General features: G+C 49.8%; 1 protein-coding gene across 1 annotated transcript; it reads left to right on the top strand.

The window, feature by feature from the left end:
- The first annotated feature begins 212 nt into the window (after positions 1-212).
- Positions 213-13,054, top strand: PLAC9 (placenta associated 9). The gene is made up of 4 exons (XM_036928815.2): positions 213-551; positions 10,535-10,632; positions 11,712-11,835; positions 12,281-13,054. The coding sequence occupies exons 1-4, from the start codon at positions 488-490 to the stop codon at positions 12,289-12,291; spliced, it is 297 nt and encodes a 98-aa protein (XP_036784710.1). The 5' UTR covers positions 213-487; the 3' UTR covers positions 12,292-13,054.
- The last annotated feature ends 870 nt before the right edge of the window (positions 13,055-13,924 follow it).

The raw sequence follows: 13,924 nt of genomic DNA, 5'->3' as shown, positions 1-13,924 counted from the left end.
GAAGACCAGAATGTTTCTATAGCAGACAGACACCACTCCTGAGTCCTCCTCTCCGGTCCAGGCACTGTTAATTACTTATTTGTGGGTGGGCAGAGAAAAGCTCACTCCGCGCTGTCAGGGGTTCAGATCCTGTGCCATCGCTGTCGGTGACACCAGGAAGGCACCTCTCCCTAAGCTTCAGGCTGCCGGCCTGGGAAATGGGCTCCTAAGGGCCGGGCGCGGCCGCTGAGAGCGCAGCCCCTCAGCCTTCTCCAGCTCTTTTGCGCCCGGGCGCCGGGAGGCCCCTTCCTGGGGAGGCGCCCAGGCTGGCACGCCGCCCCCTCCCCCCGCGGGGTCTCTGGAAGGGGCGGGTTCGCTGCAGCCAGAAGGCCCGGAGCCGCCCAGGAATTTAGGCTGGGACTGCCCGCGTTTCCTCCCAGGCGGGTCCGGCGCGATCCCGGGCAGGGCGGCGGCGCGCGGACGCAGCGCTCGATCGGCCGCCGGCACCATGCGGCTCCTGTTCTGCGCGCTGGCCGGGCTCGCCCTGCTCCGCGCCGCGGGCGCCTTCGCGGGTGAGTGGGCCGCGCGCGGGCGAGGGTCGGGGAGGCGCCGACCGCCAGGAGGGAGCACGAGAGGTGCAGGGAGGGAGACGGAGGCAGCCAGATGGGGAGAGCTGGAGAAAGGGGAGCGTGCAGCAGGGAGGGACCGACGGAAAAAGGCAGCGGAATAAACGCAGAGGGACAGAGAGAAAGGGAGAGGCTGAGGCAGAGAGGGACTTTGGAGGTAAACAGATGGGTGCGATCTATGAACGAGGGTAGAAAGAAAAAGGGGTTTGAAAGGCAAAAGGAATAAGGGGGAAAGAAATATGTCCAGAGATAGTTGGGGAGCGGGGGGAAAGGGGGAAGAGACAGAGAGAACAAGGACCGCGGGGGGTGGAGGTCAAGCCTGCAGAGCGGGGCACCTAGAGGCCCGGCAGACGCACCCAGGCCTGGTTTACCTGGCATTGCCTTGGCAGCTGAGCGCCAGCAGTGCACGGCCCAGGCCCGGCCCAGCACAGCCGGTCAGGGGCTGTGCAGGTGGCCTGGGTGAGGAGGCCAGTCTCCCGGCTTCCAGAGAGCTTCCTGAGGGTGGGCGCTCCCTGGGTGAGTGGGAGGGGAGGCGGGGGTCGTGGGGAGAAAGGGGCCCTCAGGGTGCTCCACTGGCTGGGCTCCTTGCGTTGCACTGTCCCCTCTACCCTTCCTTGACAGTTGTCTCCGTGCTGACCCTTTCACGTGGGGCTCAGACAGGGTGGCTGCAGATGTACACACAGGTGGTCATTCCACCACACTGCTTCACAGTTCACAAGCCACGTTCCCGTTCACCCAGCATCTCAGCCAGAGGCAGCTGGGGCTCATCCCAGCTGTGCAGGCGAAAGGAAGGCTCAGTTCTCTGGTCGGAGCCGGCAGAGCCCTCACCACGCATCCAGGCTCCTGTCCCCTCGGTCAGATCCTTCCCTCCATGCCCGACTGCTCCCCCTCAACCTGAAGCCGGAGATGGAAGTCACCCAGGGGAAGGGCCCTGCGTTAAGACGGAAACCACCCTCACCCCACCCAGTCCTTTTCAGGGCACAGTGGGCTGTGCAGGTCTGATGGAAGGGGAGGTGCCTGGCAGGGAACACATGTCCACACACTCTAGCTCCTTCTCTCATGACCTCTCTGAGCCTGTTTTCCACCTGTTGAAGACCATCAGTGGCTTCCTCACAGGTTGTGTGAGGCGTGGCTGTGACCGTGGCTGGCGAGGCGCCAAGCCTACAGTGCACGCACGTCCTTCTCTTTCCTTTCCCCCTCCTTACCTTCCTGGCATCCCCTCCTCCAGGACATGAGGGGACAAAGCCGAGTCTGTGCTGCCTCAGCGGTTGCCCGCCCACAAGTGGCTGGCATTCTGTGGCCCCTTTATCCACAACTGGCACGTGCACTTTCATTTAAAACCATTTTGAACGTTATTTTCTTTGTGATGATACATGCTCATTGCTACAGATTTAGAAAAAAAGAGGAAAGTATAAACATATTAACATAATTTCACATTGAGTTCATACATTTTTGTGTATAACCTTCCAGAGTTAAGACAATATGCCATTGTTTTTCTTAACTTTTGATTATGGAATCGTCTGGATATAAAAACAATTGTATCGTGAAACCCTGTGTACTTATCACCTGCTTCAGCAAGTATCAATTCATGACCAATGTTATTTCACTTCTCATCCCTACTTTCTCTCCCCTCCCTCAGATTATTTTAAAGGGGATTCCAGGAATGATCTATGATTATTTCCTTATGTATCACTAAAAGATAAGTAATCTTTTAATAAACATTAACTGCAATATGGTTACCATTACATCACACCCTAAAAATAGACAGCAATTCCTTCAATTCACCATATCTAATCAGTGTTCAAATGTCCTTGATTGTGTCGTGCTTTGGTTTATTTGCTTCAAATAATGTGCATTCATTGCTCTGGGCTAATATGTCTGTTAAGTTTCTTTTAATAGGCAAGTTCCCTTCCCCCCTTTTTTCCTTAAAATTTATTTGTTGAAGAAACTGGGTCTTTTGTCCTATGAAATTTTCCACGTTTAGATTTTAGCTGATTGCATCCCCAAGGTGTCATTTAAATGTTCTTCTCTTCCTCTGTTGTCTGTAAACTGGTAGTTAGATCTCGAAGCTTGATCTAATTCCAGTTAGACTTTTGTGTTCTGCACGAATACTTTAAGATGGCTTATTGCTTTAATTTGCATTTCTTTGATTACTTCTGAGGTTGGACTTTTTAGAACTGCACATTGGTCATTTCTGCCATTTCTTGTGAATTACTTTGACTTTTCAATTGTGGTATTGGGATTTTTCATATTGATCTGTAAAAGCTCTTGATGTATTGAATGAAGCAAACTGTTTCATGCAATTTGTAGGGATGTTTTTTGAAGTCAAGACTCCAGCTGAGTTCCTTTCCTATTTTACTATCAGGGGAGGGACCAAAGTCCTATAGCCTAGTCCTTTTAACCATCCTCAGCCATGCCTCAGGGGCCACTGGGGAAGCTCTCACTGCCAATGTCCCAAGTCCTGGTGGACATCTGTCTTCCACTGTGATTCTGATTTTTGCTTTGGGTGAAAGAGGAAGATGCTGAAGGGCTGTGGTGAGGATCACAGCCTTTCTTCTTATAAAAATGGATATTGTGGGAGTGAACCACTTAAAGACAGTTTGATCCAAGACACACGTTTGGGCTTTTGTGGTGCCTGAAGACAGCTGCAAAGGTGCCATGTGTACAGGTCCCCTTTGTCCCATACCTGTCCAGCCCCTCATTTTACAGAGGAGGCAGCTGGCCCTCAACTGCCAGGGGACTGCATGGACAGTATCAGGCAGGTAGGACTCAAATCCTGGCCCCACCACCTACTGGCTGTTTAATCATGGACATGTTACTCAGTCTTTTTGATCTTTGGGTGTCTAATCTGTAGAAAGGAGATGCGAGAGTACTGAGCTCCCAGAGAGAATTAAATGAGAAAGTGTGTGTAAGCGCTCAACAAAAGCTTGGCACATAAGTGATCATAAATTGATAGTAGCTGTGAATATAGAGTAATGTTATGCCCACTCCAAAGGTGAAGAAATCAAGGGTCCAGCAAGTTGGGGTTGGCTGGCAGCAGAGCCCAGAGAGCTGGGTCGGCCCTGAGCTTTTTCTATCCTTGTTGAAGAAGCCCCTCCCAAGCATCCCTGGATTCCTCTCCAGGCTTAATTCTAGAGCAGATGCATGAGAACTGGGCAAGGTGATGTGGCAAAGAGCATTGGTTCCATATGGAGAGGTGGAGCTGTGGGGAGCTTTCCCTGCCTGGCTCAGTCTTCAGCTCACCTGGTAAGTGCCCCTACATGGCATTTGCACACAGTGTGACAGTTCCAAGTGTTCTTCACATTGCAGGATCCCCTTTGATCAGTGCCAGAATACTGCAGAGTATACAGGGTGGGCAGATCCCCTACAAACAAGGAAGCTGAGTGGGAGGCAGAGAGCACCGTCAGTGAGCCAAGCGGGAGGCAGAGAGCACCGTCAGTGAGCAGTGGGGCCCGTGTGCTTGTTCAGCGTCTCCAACTCCAGCCTTGTGTGCTTTCCACAGCATGTGGGGAGAGATTTATCCCGGTTGGCTTCTGAGACCTTCTCAGCCTTACGGAGGTTTTGGAGTGTTCTGGTATGTTATAACCCCGTGGATTGAAAAACACAATATTCCAAGATAGAAGGAATCTGGGCTCCTGTCTGACATCAGGGAGTAGAGCTCCCTGCCAGCCCTGACCACTAGCTAGGCTGCCCCTGAACTGATGATACATGAGAAAGAAAGAAACGTGTGTAATTGAGGGAGGCTCTTTGTTAAGAGTAGCCTAGCTTGAATCTTAACAGTACTGAATGTATTAGAATGACATTGGTAAGCTGTCAGAGTGATGGGCAAGGCTCGAGTACACATTTGGAAAATGACCAGAGACCACGGCATATAGGAGGAAATGCCCCTCACAACACAAACCTGTGCCTCAGAGTCCGAGTCACTCTTAGGTGGCTGGGAGGTCTCTCTCCCAGAGTTTCAGCCAGAACAATTGCACATATTGGAGTTCTTCATACAGCTGTTTGAAAATAATATTCTTTTGTTTAAAAGAAAAATCCACTGATGGTTTTGAATTGAATCACAAATTTTAATACAAATACTGAATATGATAAAATTTATCATTCTATTATATTGAATGCAGTGAAATATCATTAACCCCCAAAGGATAAACATAGCTAGTCAAAGCAGATAGTATGTCTTTGGTGATTTGGAAGGTACACCCCACACCATCAAGGTCACCACTAAGAAAATATTTGCCACCACCTAGCATGGCAGAGACCCTTTGAGTTGTGGGTGCTTCCTTAGTATCCGAATCCCACATACAAAGGGTCTCCTATGCCTGAAAGTGGGAGGAGACCGTACTTCCTGCCTCAGCAGATAGGGTCCCAGTGGCCATGTCTCCAACTGGAGGAATTAGCCCAGCATCTCTGCCTGGGCCTCTGGCCTCTACCGGCTGCCTGCCCTCACAGTGCACTGTGCTCCACCCATGGCTGCTGTCCAGGGTACAAATAGGCCCTGAGTGGGAGCTGGGCCAGGGAAAACAGCCCAGCATCCAAGAAGGTCCATTTTCCAACTGGCTGGGGGGGGGAGGGAGGGTGGGGGTGCAGGAGAGAAGCCTGGGGCCACAGCCGAGGCTGCTCGAGGTCCATCATGGTAAACCCCCAGCCCTCCTCACTCCTCTCACTGGGGTGTCTGAAAGCCCAGGGAAGCAGGCATTATCATGACCCCTTTCCACTGATAACGAAGCTCGGAGAAATGGAAGGCACCCAGGTCTTGCCTTGCTGGGGCTTCTGGTCCACTAAGCACCTTGTGATTGATTCACCCCAGTTCTGTCCTTGCAGCTAATGTTTGAGGCCGTTCAGCAGGCTCTGAAAGACGCAGTGTGGATGGGCTGCATGTGGGTGGCAGTGCCCCAGGCCAGCCTCGTCTGTGTTACAAAGAAGGCAGCAGAGGCTTGGGGAGGAAAGTTTGCTACAGGCCCACACCAACTCGTGGCCTGGCCGGGCTGAGAACAGGGGTCTCCAGTGTGTTTCCTGCCGATGTTCGTTGAGGTCAGTGTCACAGTGGTGCAGGGGAGCTGTGAGGGCCCTACCCCAGTTTTCTCTATCCACGACCTTGTTGAGAGGCCTGGATGAGCTCATGGACAGTTGTGCAGTGGGGCCCAGGCGAGGTTCCATCCAGATGTGAGGGGTTAACGCTGTGTGATGTGCAGAGCAACCGCAGCCCAGCTTTTTCCCTGGAGGGTTTTGGGAGCCAAGTTAGACCTCATCGCAGACACGCAGAGAACAGGATGTTTTCGGCCAATGGCGGGGAGCAGCTTCATGTCCGTGACTCACAGAGCTGGCAGAGCCCTACTTGGCTGGCAGAGTCGCATTGCTTACTCTTTGCCTAAGGGGGTCCTGGGGGAGGGCAAGGGGGGCTCAGGGGAAAGACTTGGCCAAAGTTCCCCTGGGCAGAGCCTACGGAGGATGTGTACGGACTCAGATCACACTGGGACAAACCCACTCTTCCCAGACAGCCCTCCCTTTGGGTGCAGGCAGCTCCTCCTGTCCCTTGAAGTCTATACCCGTCAGGTTGAGCACCCCTGTTCTTTTAGCTGAGACAAATGGGTCAAAATTTGGAGTCTCTTCTAGACCTGTATCTGCCTATCAAGGGCCTTCTCAAGCCCAGAATGGAGTGCAGGTAGGGTCTCTCAGACCCACATTTTGCATCCACGCATGCAGCCCATGATGCTGTCTGCTTTTTGCTAAAGGCCCATCAGACAACTGGCTTTTATTATGGAAAAATTTCAAACCACATACACCAAAGTGAAGAGTGGTATTAACTCCTATGTCCCCATCACCCAATTTCAACAATTATTAATCTTGGCCAATCTTGTTTGCTCTAAATTCCCACTCATGCCCCTCCCCACTCCCAGTCCTGGATTATTTTGAAGTAAATCCAAGAATTCATAGCATTTCATCTGTAAATATTTTTCAGTATGGAGCTCTAAATGACTCCCTTTTAAAAAATAACCAGTGCTTTGGCAGCACATATACCAAAAAAAAGCATTATAATGTCTCCCTCCCTCCCCCAAATCTACAAGACCATTGTCTTTTTTTTATTAAGGTACCATTGATATACAATCATATGAAGGTTTCACATGAGCAACATTGTGGTTACTACATTCTCCCATATTATCAAGTGCCCCCCACCCAACCCCATTGCAGTCATTGTCCATTAGCATACTAAGAAGTTATAGAATCAATACTTGGAAGACCATTGTCTTTTTTTTTTTAATTTTTAAAAATTTTGGTATCATTAATATACAATTACATGAGCAACATTGTGGTTACTAGATTCCCCCCATTATCAAGTCTCTACCACATACCCCATTACAGTCACTGTCCATCAGTGTACTAAGATGCTATAGAGTCACTACTTGTCTTCTCTGTGCTTTACTGTCTTCCTTGTGCCCCTGCCTACATTATGTATGCTAATTGTAAAGCCTCTTATTCCCCTTATCCCTCCCTTCCCACTCATCCTCCCCAGTCCCTTTCCCTTTGGTAACTGTTAGTCCATTCTTGGGTTCTGTGATTCTGCTGCTGTTTTGTTACTTCAGTTTTTGCTTTGTTCTTATACTCCACAGATGAGTGAAATCATTTGGTACTTGTCTTTCTCCACCTGGCTTATTTCACTGAGCATAATACCCTCTAGCTCCATCCTTGTTGCAAATGGTAGGATTTGTTCTCTTCTTATGGCTGAATAATATTCCATTGTGTATATGTACCACATATTCTTTATCCATTCATCTACTAAGGAACACTTAGGTTGCTTCTATTTATTGGCTATTGTAAGTAGTGCTGTGATAAACATAGGGGTGCGTATGTCTTTTTGAAACTGGGATCCTGCATTCTTAGGGTAAATTCCTAGGAGTGGAATTCCTGGGTCAAATGGTATTTCTATTTTGAGTTTTTTGAGGAACCTCCATACTGCTTTCCACAATGGTTGAACTAATTTACATTCCCACCAGCAGTGTAGGAGGGTTCCCCTTTCTCCACAACCTTGCCAACATTTGTTGTTGTTTGTCTTTTGGATGGTGGCGATCCTTACTGGTGTGAGGTTGTATCTCATTGTGGTTTTAATTTGCATTTCTCTGATGATTAGCGATGTGAAGAATCTTTTCATGTGCCTGTTGGCCATCTGAATTTCTTCTTTAGAGAAGTGTCTGTTCAGATCCTCTGCCCATTTTTTAATTAGATTATTTGCCTTTTGTTTGTTGAGATGCATGAGCTCTTTGTATATTTTGGATGTCAACCCCTTATCAGATATGTCATTTATGAATATATTCTCCCATACTGTAGAATGTCTTTTTGTTCTACTGATGGTGGGAAGACCATTGTCTTTTGAAGAGGCTTTTCTGAATTCAGTAGAGGGAATTAATGAAAAGGAAAATGTAAAAACACAAACACAAATTGTTCTCTATAAAGATGCTCAAAGTGGAAGGAAGTCTGTCCCTGCTCTTCATTCTCTCCCCTGAGAGGGAGAGCTGGGATCCAGACAGAGCTGGAACCAGGGCATCTCAGGGTAGGGGGCCTCAGGCAGAGCTCCCGAAGGCCAGCTTGCTGAGATGAGGTCAGGGGAAGGCCAGGGTGCTTGGGGTCAGTCATTTGCTGACTGTGTGAACCTCTAAGAGTTAACACATTCATCACCAGTGAAACAGCTCACCATCTCCACCCTTTATCCTCCCACCTTCTGGCAAACTTCATATATCCCTTTGGGCAACTCAGCCAACCTCAAGGTCTCACAGTTACAAGGGTTTTGCACCTAGAGAGATCAAGTCCAATAACTCTTACCCCCTCTCTGCTTCAGATGCCCAACTCTGTGGCAACAGCCTTGATATTATCACTATGAAGTTTCTCTCCCTCTAAAAGCTAACATTGCAGTCTGTTCCCCCTGGTTCCTTCTGTTACTCCCCTCCTTCCAAGCCCTCCAGGCTCTGCAGCCCATCCATGTCTCCCAATTCATTGGCCCTCTCCCCAGCCACCTCTCCTTCCATTCCAAGCTGGAGTCGATTTGCTAGTCAAATCCTCAGTCTTTGCTCTCTTGCCCTGCCCCACCCTCATCCTACGGACTCCCAGGTTTCAGCTCCATCCTGCCAGTTGACTTTGCTGCTCTTTACCCAGCCTGCTGAGCCACTGGGGGGTGGGGGGTGGGGGGTGGTACTGGTGCTCCCAAAGGTCCTCATTGATGTTGGGTGATCTGCACGGTGGTCCTGACACTGCCTCGTCAGCCTCCTCATTCCCTTTTGAAGCCCTCTCTTTATTCAAGACCCCTACCCAATGGTGTGACAAATTGGTTTTCAAAAAAAGAGAAAGAAACCTTTCAATTTCCAGGGTGTAAATCTCTCACCATGGCTCCCATTTTATGGCTATGTTTGATAAGGACTCACAGAACTCCTGAAAACTTCACAGCTAGCTTTCACTTCCTCACCCTACATGACTTTCCAGCAGATGACTCCCCTTTACTTTACAGAGGGAATAGAGGCCATCAGATGGGAGCTTCCACAATTTTTTGGCCCTGTAAGGGCAAGTTCACCTTTGCCCATTTTTCCCTCCCTTCCCTGCAGGTGTTGCCCTTACCCCCACCACCGTTTCTGGATTCCACAGCCTCTCATCTTTTCAGGAAAGGCATTCCTTCAGTTCTCCTGTCTCCCTGGCTATACACAGGGTCGTGTTCCTGCAACACTTAGAAAAACAGAAGCAAGGACAATAAATATACTCAACACCATGCCAGGTTTCATGAAGACGTTTTCCAGGATCCAAGTTTCCACCTCCTGACTCTCCTTCCTTTCTCATCCCACTAACCGAGACTTTGCTTGCCTCCACCCTCCACCCGAAGCGCTGGGGTGGAAGGTAGCAGCGATTTTCCTGTTGCTCTGGTTTTTGGTTCTTGTCTTGCTAGACCTCCCTTACTAGGTCTGCATTAGACCATGCTGGCCGCCTCATCCTCTGTAAACTTTTTTGCTTCTCTGTTTCGAGGAAGGTATCCTCCCTCCTGAGGGTCAGTGTTCTGTGAGGTTCGCCAAATCTGATACCCTGCAGGCATCTTAGAGCCACCCACACAGAAACCTGAGCTCAGAACCAGGGCTCTAAGACTTCTGGTGTGAAGGTTGGTTATGCCAGGAAGAACCAGGGAGGGAAAAATGGTGAGTCAAGAGTTGAGGAGATCTTCCACTTACCAGCTGTGTATGGGGGACATACCGATTCACCTCTCTGCCTCAGTTTCTTTACGTGTGAATTCGGGATGATAGCTTGTTGTAGAGACTGAGTTTTAACATACGTGTTTACCACACTGTGTGGTACACAGTAAGGACCCATCAAATGCCAGATGCTGCGCCTGGTCACCAGTGTCACTGCTCCTACTGAAGGATGTTCATGTTCTCCCTCCCTGAGGACCGCAGCACTCTCCTGCCTTCAAAGACGAATCTCTCCAGTATGTTCTCTGGATTTTAAAAATTCATATATGACAATGTGACTCTTCTGTTAAAATAAGCCCCCAAACAGGCATCGTGCTTGGTTGATAGGCCCTCTGTAATCTCATCTCCAACCCACCCTGTTCTTTCCAGCCTCGCCGAACTCCCTGAGTGTTTGTGCACCAAGCTGTGCAATTTCTCACCTATCTTTGCACTTGCCATCCTCCCTGGCTAAACCTTTCCTTCCTTACCTTACCTGTTCAGGCAGGACCTCCTTGAGGAAGCCCACCTGGGTTTGTAGATGACCACGGCCATCAAGAGAAGTGAGAGCCAGGGGCAGCCCCTCACCCACACGCCGACCTACACTGAGCCTTTCTTTGCTGCTCTTTGTGACTGTTTTCCGGACCTACCTCACCCAGGTTCAGGGCTTTCCATGAGTCTTAGTATCATGGGAAAACCGAGGGCCCCACAGTGACAAGACTTGTTTTCCCACAGCTGCTGAGCCCTTCATCCCCTCCCGAGGAGATCCAGCTTGGAGCACAGGGTGTGACAGACACATGGCTGTCCACAGCCGTTTAGACGTCATAGAGGAGGTAATACGGGTGACCTGGGTGGACGTGCAGCTTCAGGACCATCTGCTGGTGGGTTTATGGGACTCAGGCCAATCTTGCTTTGAAATATATTGGGGAAATCTAGGTGAATCCTGCAGCCTGGCCAGTGTTAAATATCTCCTCGCCCTGCCTGGGCTTCAGGCTGACCAGCCCCCAACAGACCCTGCCTCCCCTGGGGTCTCCTTGCACCCAGCCAGAGAGCTGCATGTAATTACCAGAGGGGAAGGCAGAAACTCAGTCACTGTGTTTTGTTATACAGCTCTTGGTTGTAACCTGGGATCCGTAAGCATATGTGGGGGAAAAAATGACACTTTATTTTCACAAATCTTTAACTTTAACTGAAATTTAATGTTCCTATTGACTGTGAACACAGACATCAAACCGTGTTAACAATACTGTGACTGTTATCAATAGACATCACAGATAATTTCATCTCATAATTGAGACTCTCAACATATCATTTATTCTAATCAGTGTGTCAAAATTGCGTTAGTTATTAGACCTGATGTTAGACCATGTTACTCAGTTAAAAAATATAGACGTTTTTACATCAAGCATTTAATTTTTGATCCTTGAATAACATCTTAAGGCAGTTGGTATCCTTGGACATCCTGTATGTTTTATTTTTTTCAATTGAAACATTTTTCTGAGAAGGGGCCTGTAGGCTTCACTGGACTGCTTGCTAATGGGGTTCATTCATGAAAAAACAACACTGAAGAAAATTTCTATCTCAAACCTGTCATTTGGCAGTGTTGCCACCAGGGGGCAGGGCCACAAAAGGAGTGTGAAGTAGCGAAGCCCTGAAAGTAAAAAGGGGATCGCGGAGCTGCCCCAAGCCCTCAAACCGTGACTGAGGGCAACCGCCGAGCGCCGAGCCGGGGCGGCCGTGGGGAGCGGATCCCTGGGATTCTGTCATCCGGGAACTGGGAGGCAGGCGGGGCGGGGCCTGAACAGGGCGCCCCGTCCTCGCCCCACGGTCCCGCCGCGGGCGGCCAGCTGCTCCTTGGGATGAGGTCGGCCCGCGCCCCCACCGCCCCCGCCCCCATCTGTCCTTGCCCCAGACGGTGGAGAAGACGGTGGAGCACCTGGAGGCTGAAGTGAAAGGCCTGCTGGGTCAGCTGGAGGAGCTGGCCCGGAACCTGCCCCCGGGGCCCCTCAGCCCGGCCGCAGACCTGCTCGGAGACGGTGAGCCGGCGGCGCAGGGAGCAAGCAGGGTGGGGGGGCTGCTCCGCCACACCGCGGTGGCCGGGAGAGCTGCAGACAGCCGCTCCTCCTCAGGACGGAAGGGGGAGGAATCGGCCCAGCCCCCACCAAGGGTTCCCTGCTCCCCATCCCCAGCCTCCGGAGTCCCTGGCCCGAGTCCCTGGCAGCACCACCCTAGCAGAGGGCAGCCTTCCCCACTGGCCATTTCCACATCTCAAAGCTCCTCGGCTCCGTCATCTCCCTCCCAAGGAGCCACGCCTATACCACCACAAAGCCGTCTAGGGAGGACGTGTCCCTGCGGGGGCAGCGCAGGGGTTTGCCACCCTGCTCCCCACTGAGCCCAGTGTTCCCCGGGGGCTGGGAGGGAGGGCAGGCCCCCTTCCGCGCCCCCTGCTTGCTCACTCTGAGGCCTCCCCCTTTCTTCCAGATCGCATTTGAGCACGGGATCTGGAGTTGCCCAGCAGCTGGAAGTTACTCACCTGTCAGCAGCTCTCCTTTGAGAACAGGGTCGCGCGTTCTGACATTCCCTCTTCAGCTTGTGCAAAACCAAAGCTACTCCTTCGACCCCCGCTGTGTCTGAGCGTGACCTATAGCCACAGCCCCTTCTCCGTCTACTCCCATGCCGCCATGCCCCCAGCCCTCCGACCCCCGCAGGCTCAGACCTGGGAGCCCTCAGATGGTGTGTGCTTCTGCCCTCCTTTTTTATGGGGCGGCCAGAGCAGGGGTTGGTTCACAGAGGGAAGGCACCTTGGGACCTGGATTGTAAGGTGACACTGCAGAAGGGCCCTGTGAGCAGCCTTTCTACTAAAAATGTGGCCATAAATGAACAGCAGTGGGCATCTCCTAGGAGCTTGTCAGAAATGTGTAACTTTGGGCCCCACCCAGACCTACTACATTTTAATTAGATCCTCAGGGGTTTTGTGTGCACATTGTTTTAAATTTTTCTACTAAAGCAAAATTCACATAAAACCCCAAATTGTAAGCATTAAACCGTACAAATTCCGTGGCTTCAGTGTTGTGCAATCATCCCCACTAATTCCTGAACATTGTCATCACCCCAAAAAGAAACCCGTACCTACGAAGCAGTTACTTCCCATCCCCGGCCCCCACCCTGCCACCCTCCATCCCTTGGAAACCACTAATATTTCTGTCTCTCCAGACTTGTCTATTCTGGATACTTCATATAAATGGAATCATGTAACAGGTGGCCTTTGTGTCTCCCTTTTGTTCACTGAGCATAATGTTTCCAAGGTTCATCCATGTTGTAACACCTATCAGTACTTCATTCCCTTCTATGGCTGAATAACAGTCCATTGTATGGATGCACCTGTTTAATCCCATAGGTCTCTTAGGCACTGTTAATTTTCCTTCATTCTTTTTTTCTTTCTTCTCCTCAGATAGGGAGTTCTCAATTGACCTCTCTTAAAGTTTGCAGATTCTTTCTTCTCAAATCTCCTCTTGAACCCTTCCAGTGATATTTTAATTGGCTATTGTGCTTTTCAACTCTGGAATTTCTATTTGATTGCTTTTCATAATTTTTCTCTAATAATATTCTCTATTTGATGAGGCATCATTCTCCTGTTTTCCTCTAGCTTTATTCATGGTTTCTTTCAGCTCTTTGAAGTTGATTTAAAGCCTGTGTTTAAGTCCAGTATCTGGGCTTTGTTTTTATTAACATACTTTGTTTCTTTGTATGCCTCATGATTTTTGTTGGAAACTGGGCATTTTGAGCATTTTAATAGAACTCTGGATATTGGAATCTTCCTCCTCCCCAGAGCTTGCTGTTGCTGTTTTTTTCTGTTTGTTGTAGTTTGTCTAGCGACTTCTCTGAACTAGCTTTTTGAAGTTTGTATTCTTGGTCAGGTGTGGTCAATGAAGTCTGTTCAGTTAGCTTATTGGTCATTAGTGATACAACAAATTTCATTAAACTCGTGAAAGCAATCCCTCATTCCACCCACCAAAACAAAATCCCCCAGTCTTTGTGGAAGTGGTGTGCATGTGTTGGGGCACATGGTTGGACACCCAGCCCAGCAGTCTATGACTCTGCCTTAGCTTTCACTTCCTGTTTGTT

The sequence above is a fragment of the Manis pentadactyla genome, chromosome 8 (assembly GCF_030020395.1).
Source record: "Manis pentadactyla isolate mManPen7 chromosome 8, mManPen7.hap1, whole genome shotgun sequence".
Lineage (NCBI taxonomy): Eukaryota > Metazoa > Chordata > Mammalia > Pholidota > Manidae > Manis > Manis pentadactyla.
The sequence above is the reverse complement of the archived record's forward strand: the minus strand, read 5'-3'. Positions and strand labels throughout refer to the sequence as shown.

Bases quoted from the DNA above. Each gene is read 5' to 3' on its own strand.
- PLAC9 (XM_036928815.2), top strand. From the start codon at position 488: ATGCGGCTCCTGTTCTGCGCGCTGGCCGGGCTCGCCCTGCTCCGCGCC. The intron at 552-10,534 runs GTGAGTGGGCCG...GTTTTCCCACAG, and splicing joins CGCCGCGGGCGCCTTCGCGG to CTGCTGAGCCCTTCATCCCC. The intron at 10,633-11,711 runs GTAATACGGGTG...TCCTTGCCCCAG, and splicing joins GTTTAGACGTCATAGAGGAG to ACGGTGGAGAAGACGGTGGA.